General features: G+C 47.9%; 1 protein-coding gene across 1 annotated transcript in view; it reads right to left on the bottom strand.

Annotated features, from left to right (window-relative positions):
- Positions 1-7,517, bottom strand: part of LOC126536677 (WD repeat-containing protein 17-like) — a 63,776-nt gene extending 56,259 nt beyond the window's left edge. Inside the window, exons 1-2 of the mRNA XM_050183704.3 lie at positions 7,260-7,517; positions 259-442 (exon numbers count right to left, since the gene is read on the bottom strand). Of these exons, the coding sequence (XP_050039661.2) occupies positions 259-384 (126 nt within the window). The 5' untranslated portion in view covers positions 385-442; positions 7,260-7,517. The remainder of the gene's footprint in view (positions 1-258; positions 443-7,259) is intronic.
- Between the last annotated feature and the right edge of the window lie 6,617 nt (positions 7,518-14,134).

Raw genomic sequence — 14,134 nt, 5'->3', positions numbered from 1 at the left:
CAGAACGGACACACAGCTTTGTGTTCATGTTATTGTCTAATGTGCTAGGAGACATCAATGATCAAAACTTCGTTTTTAGAGCTGAACTGGATTAACAGATAAGCTGCGGCCAACGATAAGCTCCGTATGGCGTCTCGAGAAAACCGGAATGCGCAAGGCTAAAAGTGGGAAACCAATTCAACTTATGCTCCGTTTCTACAAGCAGCGTCCAGGTGGTCGTTAAAGAAGAGAAGACCGTGTGTTTGCCAGATATTGTACCTCGTAGATGTAGACGGCGAGCGTGGCAGCATAAGCGAAACGATGGCCGCTGAAGCTTGCCACGTTGACGTGCCATGTCTGGCAGCCGGCGGCAAGCAGACCGATCTGGCGCATGACCGAACTCATCTTGCCAGCTTCACGCGTGCCCACTTCAGCACTGCTAGATGAGGGGAGGCATGCGGACCTAAAGAGAAAGCGTAAAACAGCGCTGAGTATATACCTCATAATCTTCTACACACTTAATGCAGACACGCAAGACGCACCCGCTGCGTTAGTCAATTAAATTGCAAATAAATTATTGAACCATCACATGTATACGTGATAGCAGACAGGAGTCCCCCGGTACAAGCATGACAAAGCCGTGAACACCTATATCTTGGCGGCATTGCAGCCGCATGGATCGGACGAAATATTAAGTAAACTAACATTCAGATGAAGTGCAACAACAGTAATAATACATATACATACATTAAAACATCGGTGATACTATATAATAATACAAAGTTCAACATTACACAAGCCAATACATCATCACTAAGAAGAAAAATTCAAGAGGTAAGTTCGCGAAATATTTCGCGACCAAAGAAACATTCAATATTAATGTAAAATAAACACAAGGAACCCAAGGTAATGCAAGAACGGTGGGAAGATTTTGTCGGTTTAATTACGTCAACATGCAGTGAACAAGTACAACCTGCGAAAAGCAGACGTCGACCCATTCGTAAAGAGGCCAGAGCATGTATTAACGTTACACTGGAAACATCGAGCTCCGTCAACAGCAGAAGTGATTCTTAAAAAAGCTGCCAAGGAGTGTTCTTGTTAAGTTTCGTGGGGGCGTTACGGCCTCTCCCCCACATTGTTTTTTAGAGGCTGCGCGCTTTTGCCTAGCTGATAATGCTACTGTTTTGATTTTCTTGCCGGACCAGTTGAACAGACGAAGTGACTTTCGACATAAACAATAAGGTCAGATGAAGAGCTTTCCGTTTGTGAGCATTTAGGCTAACATCGGCAGCTTTCGCTTTCTTACATTGTATGTTGTCTGATATTTCACTACACTGACCAAAGCATTCGCTGTTCTGCGTGAGCTACCATGATGGAACTCCTTTTAGGCGTCTAGAAAACATTTGTGGTCTGCGGGGGCTTAAGAAATGCGCGTCTAGATTTTCCTTCGAATGTTTTCTGTCTGACAGCCGATCTTAGAATACTTTTTCCGTACTTCGCGGCAGAAGACTATAGACAACGTTTCCTAAAGTCGCCTACACATCCTTTTACAGATATTTAAAACATGAACGTCATTGTCAAGTCATCGCAGAAGCTGTTAGCAACAAAAAAGAGGAGGCGACGGAGCGACCTCCGATTCGTGGCTAATAAAAATGTGCAGAAACCACGCACATCTTGGAACCTCTATGTGGAGCGAATCTTTCGTGAAACGGTTAATTCCATTTGTGCTTCTTTCGCGTAAAGGAAACTGACGCGCGCGAACGCGCTCTCGCACACCCGCCCTATGCATTGCGACACACGCGGCAATCCTTTAAAGTTAGTAGGCATTGGTATGGTAAAAGTATACCTGTGATTGTGGCATAATGGCTATAAGCATCGCTCTCACGACCGGGCACGTAATTAATTTTATTGTTAATTTTCAAGTATGAGCTTTTCGGCAAGGCAGAAGCACCCAGCAGCCACGGTCAGGAAAATCAGGGAGGGCTCGCAATGAAAGCTTCACTATAAAACAGCACACTGGAAACGGAGACGAATAGAGGCAAAACATAATACAAGCGCTTCTGTCGAGTCTACGCCTTTCCTCGTCTTCGGTTTCAGTACACTGTCTTTATCAGCCATGCACCAATATCAACTTGCCCAGTTGTTTATCCCCTCGAAACGCCGAGTTCGCTGCTTTGATTTGGTGGCGCAAGTAACTAGAGATTGTGGTTTAACGTTCAGGACCTTAAACCTGGAATGAAAGAGACATCCGTTTATGGAGGTCTCTGGATTTTGACTGCGCTAAGGTCACTTGTTGGGACAGTTGGTTTGAGGTCGACATTTTAACAACATGGACGGCAAGACGTCCATGTAACACGAACGGACAGAGGCGCTATCAACTGGCGGTTTTTTCACACAAATGAAGTATATGCCCAAGTCAGCGGCTGGAGGCTCAATAGCTTGATTGACGTTTGTGTTACGGCGCTTTCAGATTCTCTCCTTGTGTTTCCTGTGTCGCCACCCTTAATTGTACGCCATAGTTCCTGCAGTTCTCCCTTCTCGTGTGCTGACTTTAAATACTATCCGAGGACACCTAAGCATTTCTGATGAGTTGTGAATGCGAACGCAATAATGTCCAATTGAACGCTGCTGAGCGGTCCTTAGAGTTTTGCGCTGCGAGTAATGTACCATAGAGGTACGTGCTGGGCTAGCCAGAAAGCAGCAGCACCCAACGCCGCATGCCACTGACGTTTTGCGCGACGAGAGACCGAGGCAGCAGCGGCCACCAAGGCCGGCAGGCACGAGCAGCAGCTAAGCCCAGTGGGTGTGAGAAAGACAGGGACCGCGTGCCGGCTTCCAAGAGCGAGACGGCGGCAACCACACGGGCGTGTCACGCCTCGCCGACGACAACCCGTCTCGACCCGCGGCGTCGCATCGCAGTATCTGCTCCGTTGAGGCGCGCTCCTGATGCGGCTTTGCAGCCAATGAGAATTTAGGTGCCGTTTCGCTGCTACAGACACCGGATTCTTCGCTCAGTGGCTCATTTGATGCTTTCGCATCAATAAATTTTGACAACTCTAGGCTCCTGCACATAATCTCAAGTTCACAATCTGTTTAGCACTCCTTGCTTATAGGAATGCCGACAATGGCCAGGGACTCAAGCTCACGACCTCTTGCTCGAAGGCCAGAAACCATAGTCGCCGAGCTAAGCGCAGAATGGAGCGCAAAGTACAACCAACGCACAACTATTGCGAACTGTCAAGCTGAGCGTGTACGCAATTACTAAATGTACACGGAGAGGCAAGTGAAAGCACACGTGTGGGTCGTTGGTGAACGCGATTAACTTCCGGGCGGCTGACAGCGCCATCTGGCCGACACGCCCGGCGCTTATCAAGAGCGAGCCAGGCGCGGCCAAAAGCCGCCGACGCGCCGGGCTTAAGCCGTCGGTCAAACAGCTTCCACTTGCCGGCGCAAACGGCGCTCTAGCTCGGCTGACGCGCCCTGCAGGCGATGTTTGTTTTTTAAAGAGCACCGTTTGCAGAGTACGCCGCGCGAAAATTGTGCGAAAATCTTGTCTCAATGCGCACTTGGAAATGCTCGCAGCTCTGCATATTAATTGGGAACAGATTTGCCACTCGCGTGGCCTCCGGATTCGTACTCGGGGTCGTGGACTCATTGAATGTAAATTTATGACGGCTGAAAGAGTCGGATAGAAAGAAAGCTACTTCAAACGTGACTCCATGTCTGGAACCTCTGGCCGTAAGATGCCAGAATCTGCCGCGAAAAACAGCTTGCGAATGGCAGAGGAAGTGGAAGTGAAGTAGAATTGGCTTGGAATAAATGCTGCGAGGCAGGGGTCAGTTGAGGACAGAGGATCTAATTAGTAATACGAGTACGTGACTGCTGAGAGCGGCACAGCTCTATAACTTGAGAGTTGACGCTACCCTCTCAGATACATGCCAACCTGGTGAATGCGTGCAACTCCCGTGGCTACGGCCACAAGCAGCCTGAATTATCCTGCAGCCAGAAAGGCTCGCAGTTGGCCTGAACGACAGAGGTAACAGTAAGCAATAACTTTTTGCCGAATCTGTATGTCGTACATTTTGCCACAGAACCTCTTCTCCTTCAAGTGTGATATACGTGTTCAAAGCAGTGAAACGGACGACTTCTGTCACTGTTTTAATCGAAAGGCAGCAGGCTTGATGTTTTCTAAAGCATTTTAAGATAAAACAAGAGGTGGATGACAGAGATGATAACCAGACTAACTGTCGGGTTGGCTACTCAGGCTCTCATTTCAACATAGTCGCAGAGCTAAATACTAAAAGAAGATTTTTTTCTAATTCCTGCCAATGCACTAACTATACGGAACACAAATAAGCTGAATTGGTCAAGGTAAATGAGAAGGGTGCAAAACTATTTTTGTAGGTTTCGCTACATTTTTTATTAAGGCATGGATGTTAGTTGGGACACCATGTACATGAATACCTCTTCTAGAAACCCATAAAACTTCCAGAGAGACACAGTGCCAAAATAAAGCTTTGCAGTAGTTGGTTACCAGCGCTTAAGGCTTGAGGTGACTGTGTAATTATTGCTAATTACGGGAAAACATGTCTTCTATGATCACAGATAGGCAAATGTACGCATACGCGCTCACTCAGGAATAGTTTGAAGTTTTAACTTGTACATTGAGTACATGGAGATGACAGAGGAGAAGAAAACGGCATAAGAAGCTTGATAAGCCCCCTCGGCGCCTATTACACAGGCAGCGGTCCAGCTGTCGGCAACTAATCTTAGTAACATTATAAAATCATCGCAAGAAGAAGAAAAAGGAAAGAAAAAGACCCTTTGTAAGTTGTAACATTCTGCATCACAAACAAACGACAACACAAAGAAAAAGAAAGTAACTGACTTCATCTCACTTAGTCGTGTGAGCTAGAAGCAAACCGGGTGCTCTTCTGGTTGACCTCCCTGCCTTTCCTGTCATTGCTTTCTCTTCTCTTGACACATACAGGCAAAAGTTGAGCCACAAGCTTTATGACAGTGAACTCTGAAGATAGTGAGTAAGTGAGTGAGTAAAACGACACTGGAAATGTTGAAAAGCCGGCTTCTCCCCAAATAGATCGTTCAATGAGCAAAGGAGGATAACATGAGGAGATAAGAGAGGAAAAATTCAGAGCCATTTTCCTCTGTGAAGGTGTGGGACCAGTCGAGTTGTATATACGGTGATAAATATGTTCATAATAAATATGTTGATTGAAAATAAAAGACACGTACCACAATTCATTTCGTTTTTTTACATTTTTTTGTTGTTTTAATAAATTGCATATTCAATCCTTTTTTTTATTTTCAACCTTTTGTTCGCTTTTTGGGATTTACTGTTTTGTCGCCAAGGTGACTATCGCTTTATGATAGTCACCTTGGCGACAAAACGGCAAAATATACGGCCAGTGGCTCTGTCGCGACACCGAAAAGGTTCTTGGCCAATGTGAGGTCTATGCACGGCCGATGACGCGTCGTGGGGACACTGGTGTTTGTGTAACTTTGAATGCCGAACCTTTCCAAGAGATACGCCACGAACTACTTTCCGTCTGGCCGAGACACGTCTATCTTGAAATCACCCACAATTACGATGGGAGTGGAGTCGGCAGGGATGATCTAACCAATGGTGCGTACGCTTGGCGTTTGCGGCATGATCTTCGTCCATATTACGTGCCGCCCGCCATCGCCTCGCACATTACCGCTTCTGCTCACGACGGTGTTCTTCTTAGGCGTGCTGTTCTTCCACAGTTCTCGCCGTACGCGGCCTACCCAGTGCACGGGTGGAAGGGAACTGAGATAAGATTACGTGGTTTGCCTGTAGAGCCCGTGACGTCAAGTCGCAATCCATACTAAATTGTCTTACGGTTTTACTCTTTTTTTATTGCTATATTTTTTTAATCACAGCACGTTTTGCCACTTGTCGCGATTGAACGAAGCTGCGGCATACCTGCTTATACGCTTTTGCTTTATGTTTTAGCTCTTTTAGCTCTGGAGTTGCCACCAGCTTTTTTGCCTACGCGCAAAAACCGCCAGAACCTAGCGTATAACAGCTTCGCTGTAAAAACAAGCACTCTGACGAGCAGCTCACGCGCTCTCGTAGTATGTACGCTTAGAAATGATCGGGTTTCACGTGCCAAAACCACGATTTGCTTATGAGGAACGCCGTAGCGGAGGGCTGCGGAATAATTTGGACCACCTGGGGTTCTTTGAGTAGTACCTAAATCTAAGCACACGGGTGTTATCGCACGTCGTCCTCATCTAAATGCGGCCGCCGAGGCCGGGATTCGCTCTCGCGACCTCGCGCTTAGCAGCCCAAGAGCATAGCCACTAAGCAACCGCGGCGAGTGAATAGTCATCTTTATGGAAGGGAACACGCGAGGGCCTGGGTAAATAGCTTCGTCTTCAAACGTGTCGTGCTGCCCTGCGGCGAGATGTGAAAAGGAGAAGGTGGTGCCGTTCTTTCTACTGCCTGCACACCTGCTTGCGCGTTTCCTTCTTTCTGTGTCGATACTGCACGCGAACGAAGAACGGATGAATCTGATAAGGAAGTCAAGCTAGTGGCCGTGCTCACTGTTTTCGAAGTTTCGATCTCAATTTCAAGCAATATAATTGTCTGCAGGCGCGTGCAAGAAGGATTAAGGTAAAAAAAAGAAAGCAAGTGGGCCGGGGCGCTAGCAGAATACGGAACTGTGTGCACCTCTGCTTTCGTATCCCACTGCGGTGCCACACTGCATGTGGTCGATGAGGCTGTTTCCCACGAGCTCACGTGTTTCCTTTTATGAAGATTGTGCATTAGTCTTAAGTTATCCAAATTAAGCGGTGACAAAGTCAAGTTTTCTACTTCATAAGCTGGGTCGGGAAGAACTGCATGGCAGAACTGAAAGACAAAGACAGAACATGGGCGTCCGTGCAGTGTCTTTCCACGTTGAAGTGAAGCCTTTTGCACTATCCTTCAGAAACATGCTTTCGCATCGACTAGCACGGCCGTTTCCAAGCGCTGTTGCCTTGTGAAATTTCCGTGAAGTAGATGCGATGGAGCCTTCAGTTGTCTTAATGCACTCGGCCAGATTAGGAAAAAGAAAACAGAAAAGAAAAAATCTTTTCATGCTTCTATCTGTTGCCTGCCATGCTACAACAGCTAATGAGCGACGCTGCGGAGCAAAAGCAGGCGTCAGAGAATGCAACAAATAGAAAAAGATAAGACACACACGCAAGCACACAAAAAAACAAAAAACCAAGGAAAGTCGAGGTGAAAAACTAACCGGTCGGCCGACGACGTGGCTCCGGGTCTTCGCCGAGTTCACGTCCGCAGGAATTAAATCCAGGCCTGGGGGGAGGACACGCTGGCTACGCTGCTGCTGTATACGGTCCGCCTGTATACCCTCGGCCCTTGGGGACCGTCGCACAACAATGAAGCAACAGCAGCAAGCACCGGCCAGCCAACGATCCGGCCAACGGAACTGGCGCTGCACTAAACGCCTGCAGCGGTGTCCAGCGGCGAAGCTGTGCCTCTTCTCTTTCCGGCCGGGCTTGTTGGGTGGCGTCGTGTCGTGCCGAGAGCGCCGTAGTGTGTATGTGTGTGTTCATGGGGGCCAGCGGGTTTTTTGTCGTGCCCGGCACCTACGGTGGCTGCCATGGCGACTCATTGATTGCGGCCGCTAAAAAAGTGCGCTCATTCGTGAGTCGGTCGGCGATCGTCGACGGATGAGTGCCGTGGGCGTTCGGCCGCGGCCACAAGGGCGGTGCGACCCTTGATGGGCCTCCCGCTGCTTCCCGAAATGATGCCCCCGACACTTACCGGGGCTGTTTTGCACGCTGTGTAAGCGGCAGAGTGTAGAGTGGTACGGGGACCACGGTGAAAGCGGGCGTTGGAGCGGCCTTTCTCCCATTTGGGAGATGGACGGGAACTGGGGGACGTATAGAAGTTACGTCCGGCATGATGATGAAAGCGGGACAGAACAAGTCGTGGCCCCAATTTTATAGAGCGCCGAGTGCTCCGAATACCGGGCGTCAATTTTCACGACTTATGGATTATTTTTCTTAGTGCAGAGCCGTTGACGCCTCGATACTGAAGCAAAGAAGAAGAAAGAAAAGGAAAGCGTCCAGTGTATTCATAGCCTCGGGTTTATAACTTATTTACTTTTCTTCACTTATGCTGCGTTATTCTTGTTTTCGAACGTCTGGCCTTAACATTTATTTGTTTAAGAGGGTCATTACGGGACCACACGCACCCGGTCGCCCGCATTAATGTAGTTGATTGAACTATTATTATTATTATTATTATTATTATTATTATTATTATTAATATTATTATTATTATTCATTGATTGATTGATCGACTATTATATTAAGTTTACGCCCATGTATGCCCAAATTTCTTCGACATCATTTTTCCGGTGTTGGTGGTGGCGACAACCTTATTGGAAATCCGGCAAATTCGTGGCCTGGGCCTAGACCGCCCCTGAGGAGGTCCGGAGATCCTGTCTCCCCACCACCTAACGGGATTGCTGAATGGCCCAGAATTGATCTTGGAGGTTTGAGCTGTGCGGCGCGGCCGTCTACCGTGCCGCAACTTCATCTGGGGAGACTGCATTTTCTCTGCCTATAACCTCCCATTCCCAGAGAATGTGTCTAAGAGATGCGTGAGCCCTGCCGCATAGTTTGCAGTTATCATCTGAATAGATGTCTGGATATATCCTCCTGAGATGAACAGGGTTAGGGAAGGTCTTGGTTCGTAACTGCCTCCAGTCTACCGCTTGGGCCTTGCCGAGTTTGGGGTTAGGGGGTGGATAAACACGAATGGAGTTTTGATAAAATTTTGTAATGTCACAGTCCCTGGTCATTCTGTCCCTCTCTGTCCATGCCTCCGTTGGATTTCCAACCCCCGGAAAGGATCCTTCCACGCGAGCGCGGAATATGAGACCTCGCGCTACGCGGTGGACTTCCTCGTTGAGGTTGGGTAAAGCGGTGTCGGGGGACGTGTGGGCCGGGAACCATATAATGTGCCGTTCCTCCGTCTCCTCGGAGGTGACATAGTTGGCATTGACTTTGAGCATAGCCTCAGCCTTCGGCGAAAAGCTGCCTTGTGCATAGTTTCTGACCGCCGTCTGCGAGTCACTAAGTACGTATCTGCTACCGGGGTCAACGATGGCCAGGGCTATCGCCACCTCTTCCGCTACCTCGGGGTTTTTGCCGCGTATACTACACGAACTGACCAAACGCTATGCGTGTCCTCAAGTTCCTATTGCGTCTTAAATTTGTTTCTGCCACCTGGCCTGTAGTGATCGTTTGCCCTCCGACATGTGCACCAGGCGGCTGTCGATCTTCTCGACTGGGAGTTCTGGCGTTAATTCGAGGCCCGTGCCGGCCTCGAATTCTTCTTGGGAAATGTTCTCCTCTTGCACGAGAACCTCCATTTCTTCCGTCTGCGAGCGAGCGTGGGTGCGCGCCAGGTGTACTCTTCTTTCCACAGGTGCGCCTATAGGCCTAGGCTCGGGGTAGCCGCCACCACGATTTCCGGTGTGCCACAGACGAAAATTTGACGTAAAAAGTCCAAAAAATGGATTCCCACCTTGGAGTTGGTATCAGCAGAATTCTGGTAACTTGCTGCGTGAGATGGTAGCCAAATTTTGGTGATTTTTGATGATTTCCCTGCAATATCATTGACGGAAGACGAAGCCGTCGTTAAGTGCGTCTGCTCCCTTCGGCCACCTCTTCTTCTCTTTTCTGGTGTTGACGCAAAAAGCTTTCTCGTGGCACGCACAGTTGCTGAGAGCCGCCAAGTTCTCTGAGCCCTTCCAGTTGCGAGTCCTCATCAGTTCGGTTTGACGAAACCGATGAGGACTGAACCGATCAAGAAAAGAAGTTAGACCGATGGTTGGTGTAACTTTCTTTTTTTCTTTTTTTTTACCACCCGCAGTCATCAGTCACTGGTAATATTATTCTCCCGGTGCATATCGATCGAACATAGCGCAACGTGAGCAGCAAGTTATTTGCCGGTACGATTGCCTGCCACGAGGTTCCCAGTCGTGACACGGTCATGACACAACATAGGATGCGTGCTTACATCGCTCAAGGGCTTTAGCGCCATCACATACGTCAAATCAGTATTCTGGTAAGAGAATCCATGGGGTTCGAAGCCCTCCGTGAACAGCCTAACCTGTCCATCGTTATGTTCAACAAGGCCTTTTGTTTTGTCTGCCTTTCAGTGCGGCATAGAGTTAGTCACCGCATAACGGATCAATATGCGTCGTTCGGCATTGAAGCTGCAGTGAGGTCTGCCACAAAGATCAAGCAACAATCTACGAACTCAAAAATTGATAATACAGCAGCGTGTGTAACAGCTTGGACTGACCAAGTACGCATGAACCAGGCCGCATTGCTTGATATTTTACGTAATTAACGTAGTCCGACTTACCTTTCTGTTCATTTAATGACTAGGTCGATTTGAATAAGTGACCACTCAGAAAACCTCATATAGCGGTATTTCGGCCGCCGTAAGACGCCCTCAACTGCATATTTTACAGAGGTGCCTAAAGCAATGCGGGTGCGCCTTTCTCTGTGCTCAGCCAGCTGTATGACATGCCGCATGAATAAGCGCACAAGAAGTGAGTTAGAAACATCCTAACGGTCATTGTACTCTTTTGACCGGTATAGTGCGCTGAGGAATGTTCGAAAGCGAGATGGAGACTTGAACGCAGCACAACGAACATTCAGGAAAGCGTATACTGCTGAATAAAAAAAAAATGAAACAATAAAATTTGACCTCTCGGGGAAAGGAATACAAGGCCAGGTTTTCTAAAAAGTAATATTCGACGTTTTCTTCTTCTTCTAACGTCAAGTGAGTAAGCAAACATTAGTACAAGTCAACGTTTGCCATGAAAACGAGGAGAGCGTAACAAAGAAAAAAGTTTACTGGATTAGTTCGATCTCGGCTGCAGCTGGTATCAATTCAGAATATGCTCGAGAATTAATGTTCCAGTTCATTAGAATTTCAAATGACCATGTGCGCCATTGGCGCTTTGAATATATGCAGAGGGTTCACTCTTGGTTCGATCAGTAAATCTCTCTCTCTCTCTCTCTCTTTCTTTGTCGAACCGACGAAGCGGAAACGAGAATAGGTATGTCAGGCAGGACACATCTGTCGCGTAATTATGTTCTGCACGAACGGCTGGAGTAAGAAAGTAGTAAGAAGGCGTGCAAGTGAGTTTACTAGGTCTAGCTGATGATGTTCTCACCCGTTGTCATGACGACCATCGCCACATCTGTGATGATTTTTTCACAACGCCTCCTAGTTAAAAAATAAAAAAAAGATTTTGGCCGGATTATAGTTTGATGCCTAGCGCTACGCAAAACGCTGATTTATGTAAATATACGCACCCCCTTATAATGCTGTTAATCATCAGTGTATAGGGTGTCCCAGCTAATGTTAGCCAAACTGTTCAAAGAAAAGAAAGATTGAAATACGGGGCAAGATACGATTATAAGACCTACGGTGAACGGTCGTGAGACCTTTGCCAACCGAACAGCGTAGGTCTCATAATCGTACTTTCCAGCACGCTTTTTTCATGTTTCTTTTTTTTATATAGCTTGGCTAATAGCTGGGACACCCTATTCACTATACGCTGTCACCGAATTATAATATTTTAAATCAGCAATTCCCAGGAATGCGACGTTACAGTGACGAAGTTCCCTAGCTTCAAAAATAAAAGGGGGGAAGGGGGGGGGGGGGTATTGCACCATACGTTTCACAAGGGATTTTGGTTAACTGAACAACATTAACGACAGAAAGCAAAAAATTGCGCTGGACACCGTACTGGAGGGCTTCTTACTGATTTTCGATACCCGCGGTTCTGTCAACGTACGACTTAACGAAAGTACATAACCGTTCTTACATGCTACCGGTCCGGCCGGGTCTTGAACCCGTGTCCTCGTGACATCACGTCATAACTTCTGCGCCACTTAACACGGTGATCTTCTTAAATTTAAGAGAGAGAGAGAGAGAGAGAGAGAGAGAGAGAGAGAGAGAGAGAACGGCAAAGGAAAGACAGGGAAGTTAACCAGAGATTATATCTGGTTGGCTACCTGTACTGGGGGAGGGGCAGAGAGATGCGATGAAACTTTATAGTTAAAGTTTTACGTTGGGCCAGCGGGATGAGGATGGCCAGGCTAATGAAAGGCTTACTTGGCTTTCTTGTTCGCCTTGTTAAACACCGCGTTGCTCGGCCACTCACGAATTAGCCGAGGTAAACGAAGCGCTATATGGCCACCAACGTTAATCCTGCGCTACTTCCACACGTGCGAGTCTGACAGTGGAAGCCTTCTCGTGCACCGAGCACGGCCACTATTCACGTGGATCCCTTTCCGTTAAAGAGAATCGCCCGACCCGACGCTAACAAGCATCGGCTTCCCGCTGTGCACTTTTTTTTTTTTTTTTTTGCGCACGCTCCAGCGGTCGGTCACCACGGACCGACCTGCATCGCTCGGCTCGCGGCAGAGCATGCGTCGTTATCGAAGCAGGATCCGCGCTTCGCTTGGCTTAGATTGCTGCCTCGTGGGGGTGCGACTGAGAGGCGCCAAGGTAAGGGCGCAAAGCGAGCCCTCTTGGGCGTCAGTCTTCGACTCTCATATTGTCGAGTTCGATAACTATCAAGACGGTGACTTCAACCATGCTCAACTGACGTGGGTAAGCGTTCCAGAAGAGAGGAGCAGCCACACTAGAGTTTGATATGATTAATAAGCGGTCGTTGCTCGGAAGGAAAAAAACAAGCGGAAGAATGCTAGCGGTTGTGCGCTGTCGTCACGCTATAGGCACCTTACAGCGGCCGGTGGGCGCTACGACCCTTTTATTTATCTCGTTAGTGTCAGCGACATCGGCCGCTAGGGATGCGAAAAAGATGGGATGAGAGGGAGAGAGAGAGAAACGAGCTTTATGAGATGCTGGCGATTTTAGCATTGAGATCTCAATGTCAGCCAATTGCAATACTGCCCACCTGCAATTACCACGACAACAACAGCGAAAATATCATGTAAACAGTGAAAACAAACTAATCGGTGACGTGATACTACCTACTAATCCTCAAAAAAAAAAAAAGCACACAGAACAAGATGGCAAATGACAAGAACGACCAAGACCCGTTGTTCATCACTCACCTGATGTTGCGCGCCGAGCTTTGCCAAGCTCAATTTCGGCAATGTTCGCCTTTCTTATCTGGACATCTAACACGCCAAACTCAGGTCTTGGAAACTCTTGTCTTGTGATAAGTGATCGGAGATGTCACCGCGAGTGTTCATCGCGTGCCTACCATTTTCCTACCACTGCTCGCTAGGTTATGTGTTCTGGCATTGGTATCAATTCTGAAAAACATCAGCACATCAAGATGTAAGGAAGGCAGGTATGTTAACCAGTCAAGTAGCTAACCAGTCTGGTTGACTACCCTACGCTGGGAGAAGGGAGAAGGGGAAGAGAGAGAAGGGAGAGAGAGAGGGCATAGAGACGTGCACAGACAGTGATTGAGTAAAAGCCACTCGTGCAAACCAGACGTTCTCAGAAAGCACAAAGACGCCCATAAAAGCAGCGGCTTCTTATCGAAAGTTTCGCGATGACAAGGTTGGGATAGTGCTGCACCGTCATAGGTATAGACGTTCCTGCCACAATAATAAATGTGCCGTGAGATATGAGGAGTGTTCTGCGTTGCACATTTCGCGCCGCTCGGACCTCTATCTTCCTATACACTTATAACACATGCAGTAAATGCAGTCAACATGAGCATCGTGGGCGCACCAGCGGGGGTTGCAACGAACGCCAGTTCTGGTCTAACGCATCTACTATGCGTTTTGAAGCGAATGTTTAGTTTTGAACCCACCGGGAGTTTCCCGATCGTGGCTGCCGGGGGCTGCTGTCCTGCTGAATGGTTCATACATAAGGAAGAAAAAAAAACTAGTCATGTACCCGACGGTGGGACCGAACCTAGTTCCCCCAACACATCAACACGATGCTCTATCCATTGGGCCCGAATCGTGCGCACACTTTCGCCGTGCCAACGTCAACTAGTTTTTTCAGATGATAGCCACGTGTGTAACATTGAGTGGCCCGGGTGCGCAAGAGCACATGCGTGGAGGCAAGTTTGAAATGGGC

This window comes from Dermacentor andersoni, chromosome 4 (assembly GCF_023375885.2).
Source record: "Dermacentor andersoni chromosome 4, qqDerAnde1_hic_scaffold, whole genome shotgun sequence".
Taxonomy (NCBI): Eukaryota; Metazoa; Arthropoda; class Arachnida; order Ixodida; family Ixodidae; genus Dermacentor; species Dermacentor andersoni.
This window is presented reverse-complemented; position numbering and strand designations above follow the sequence as displayed.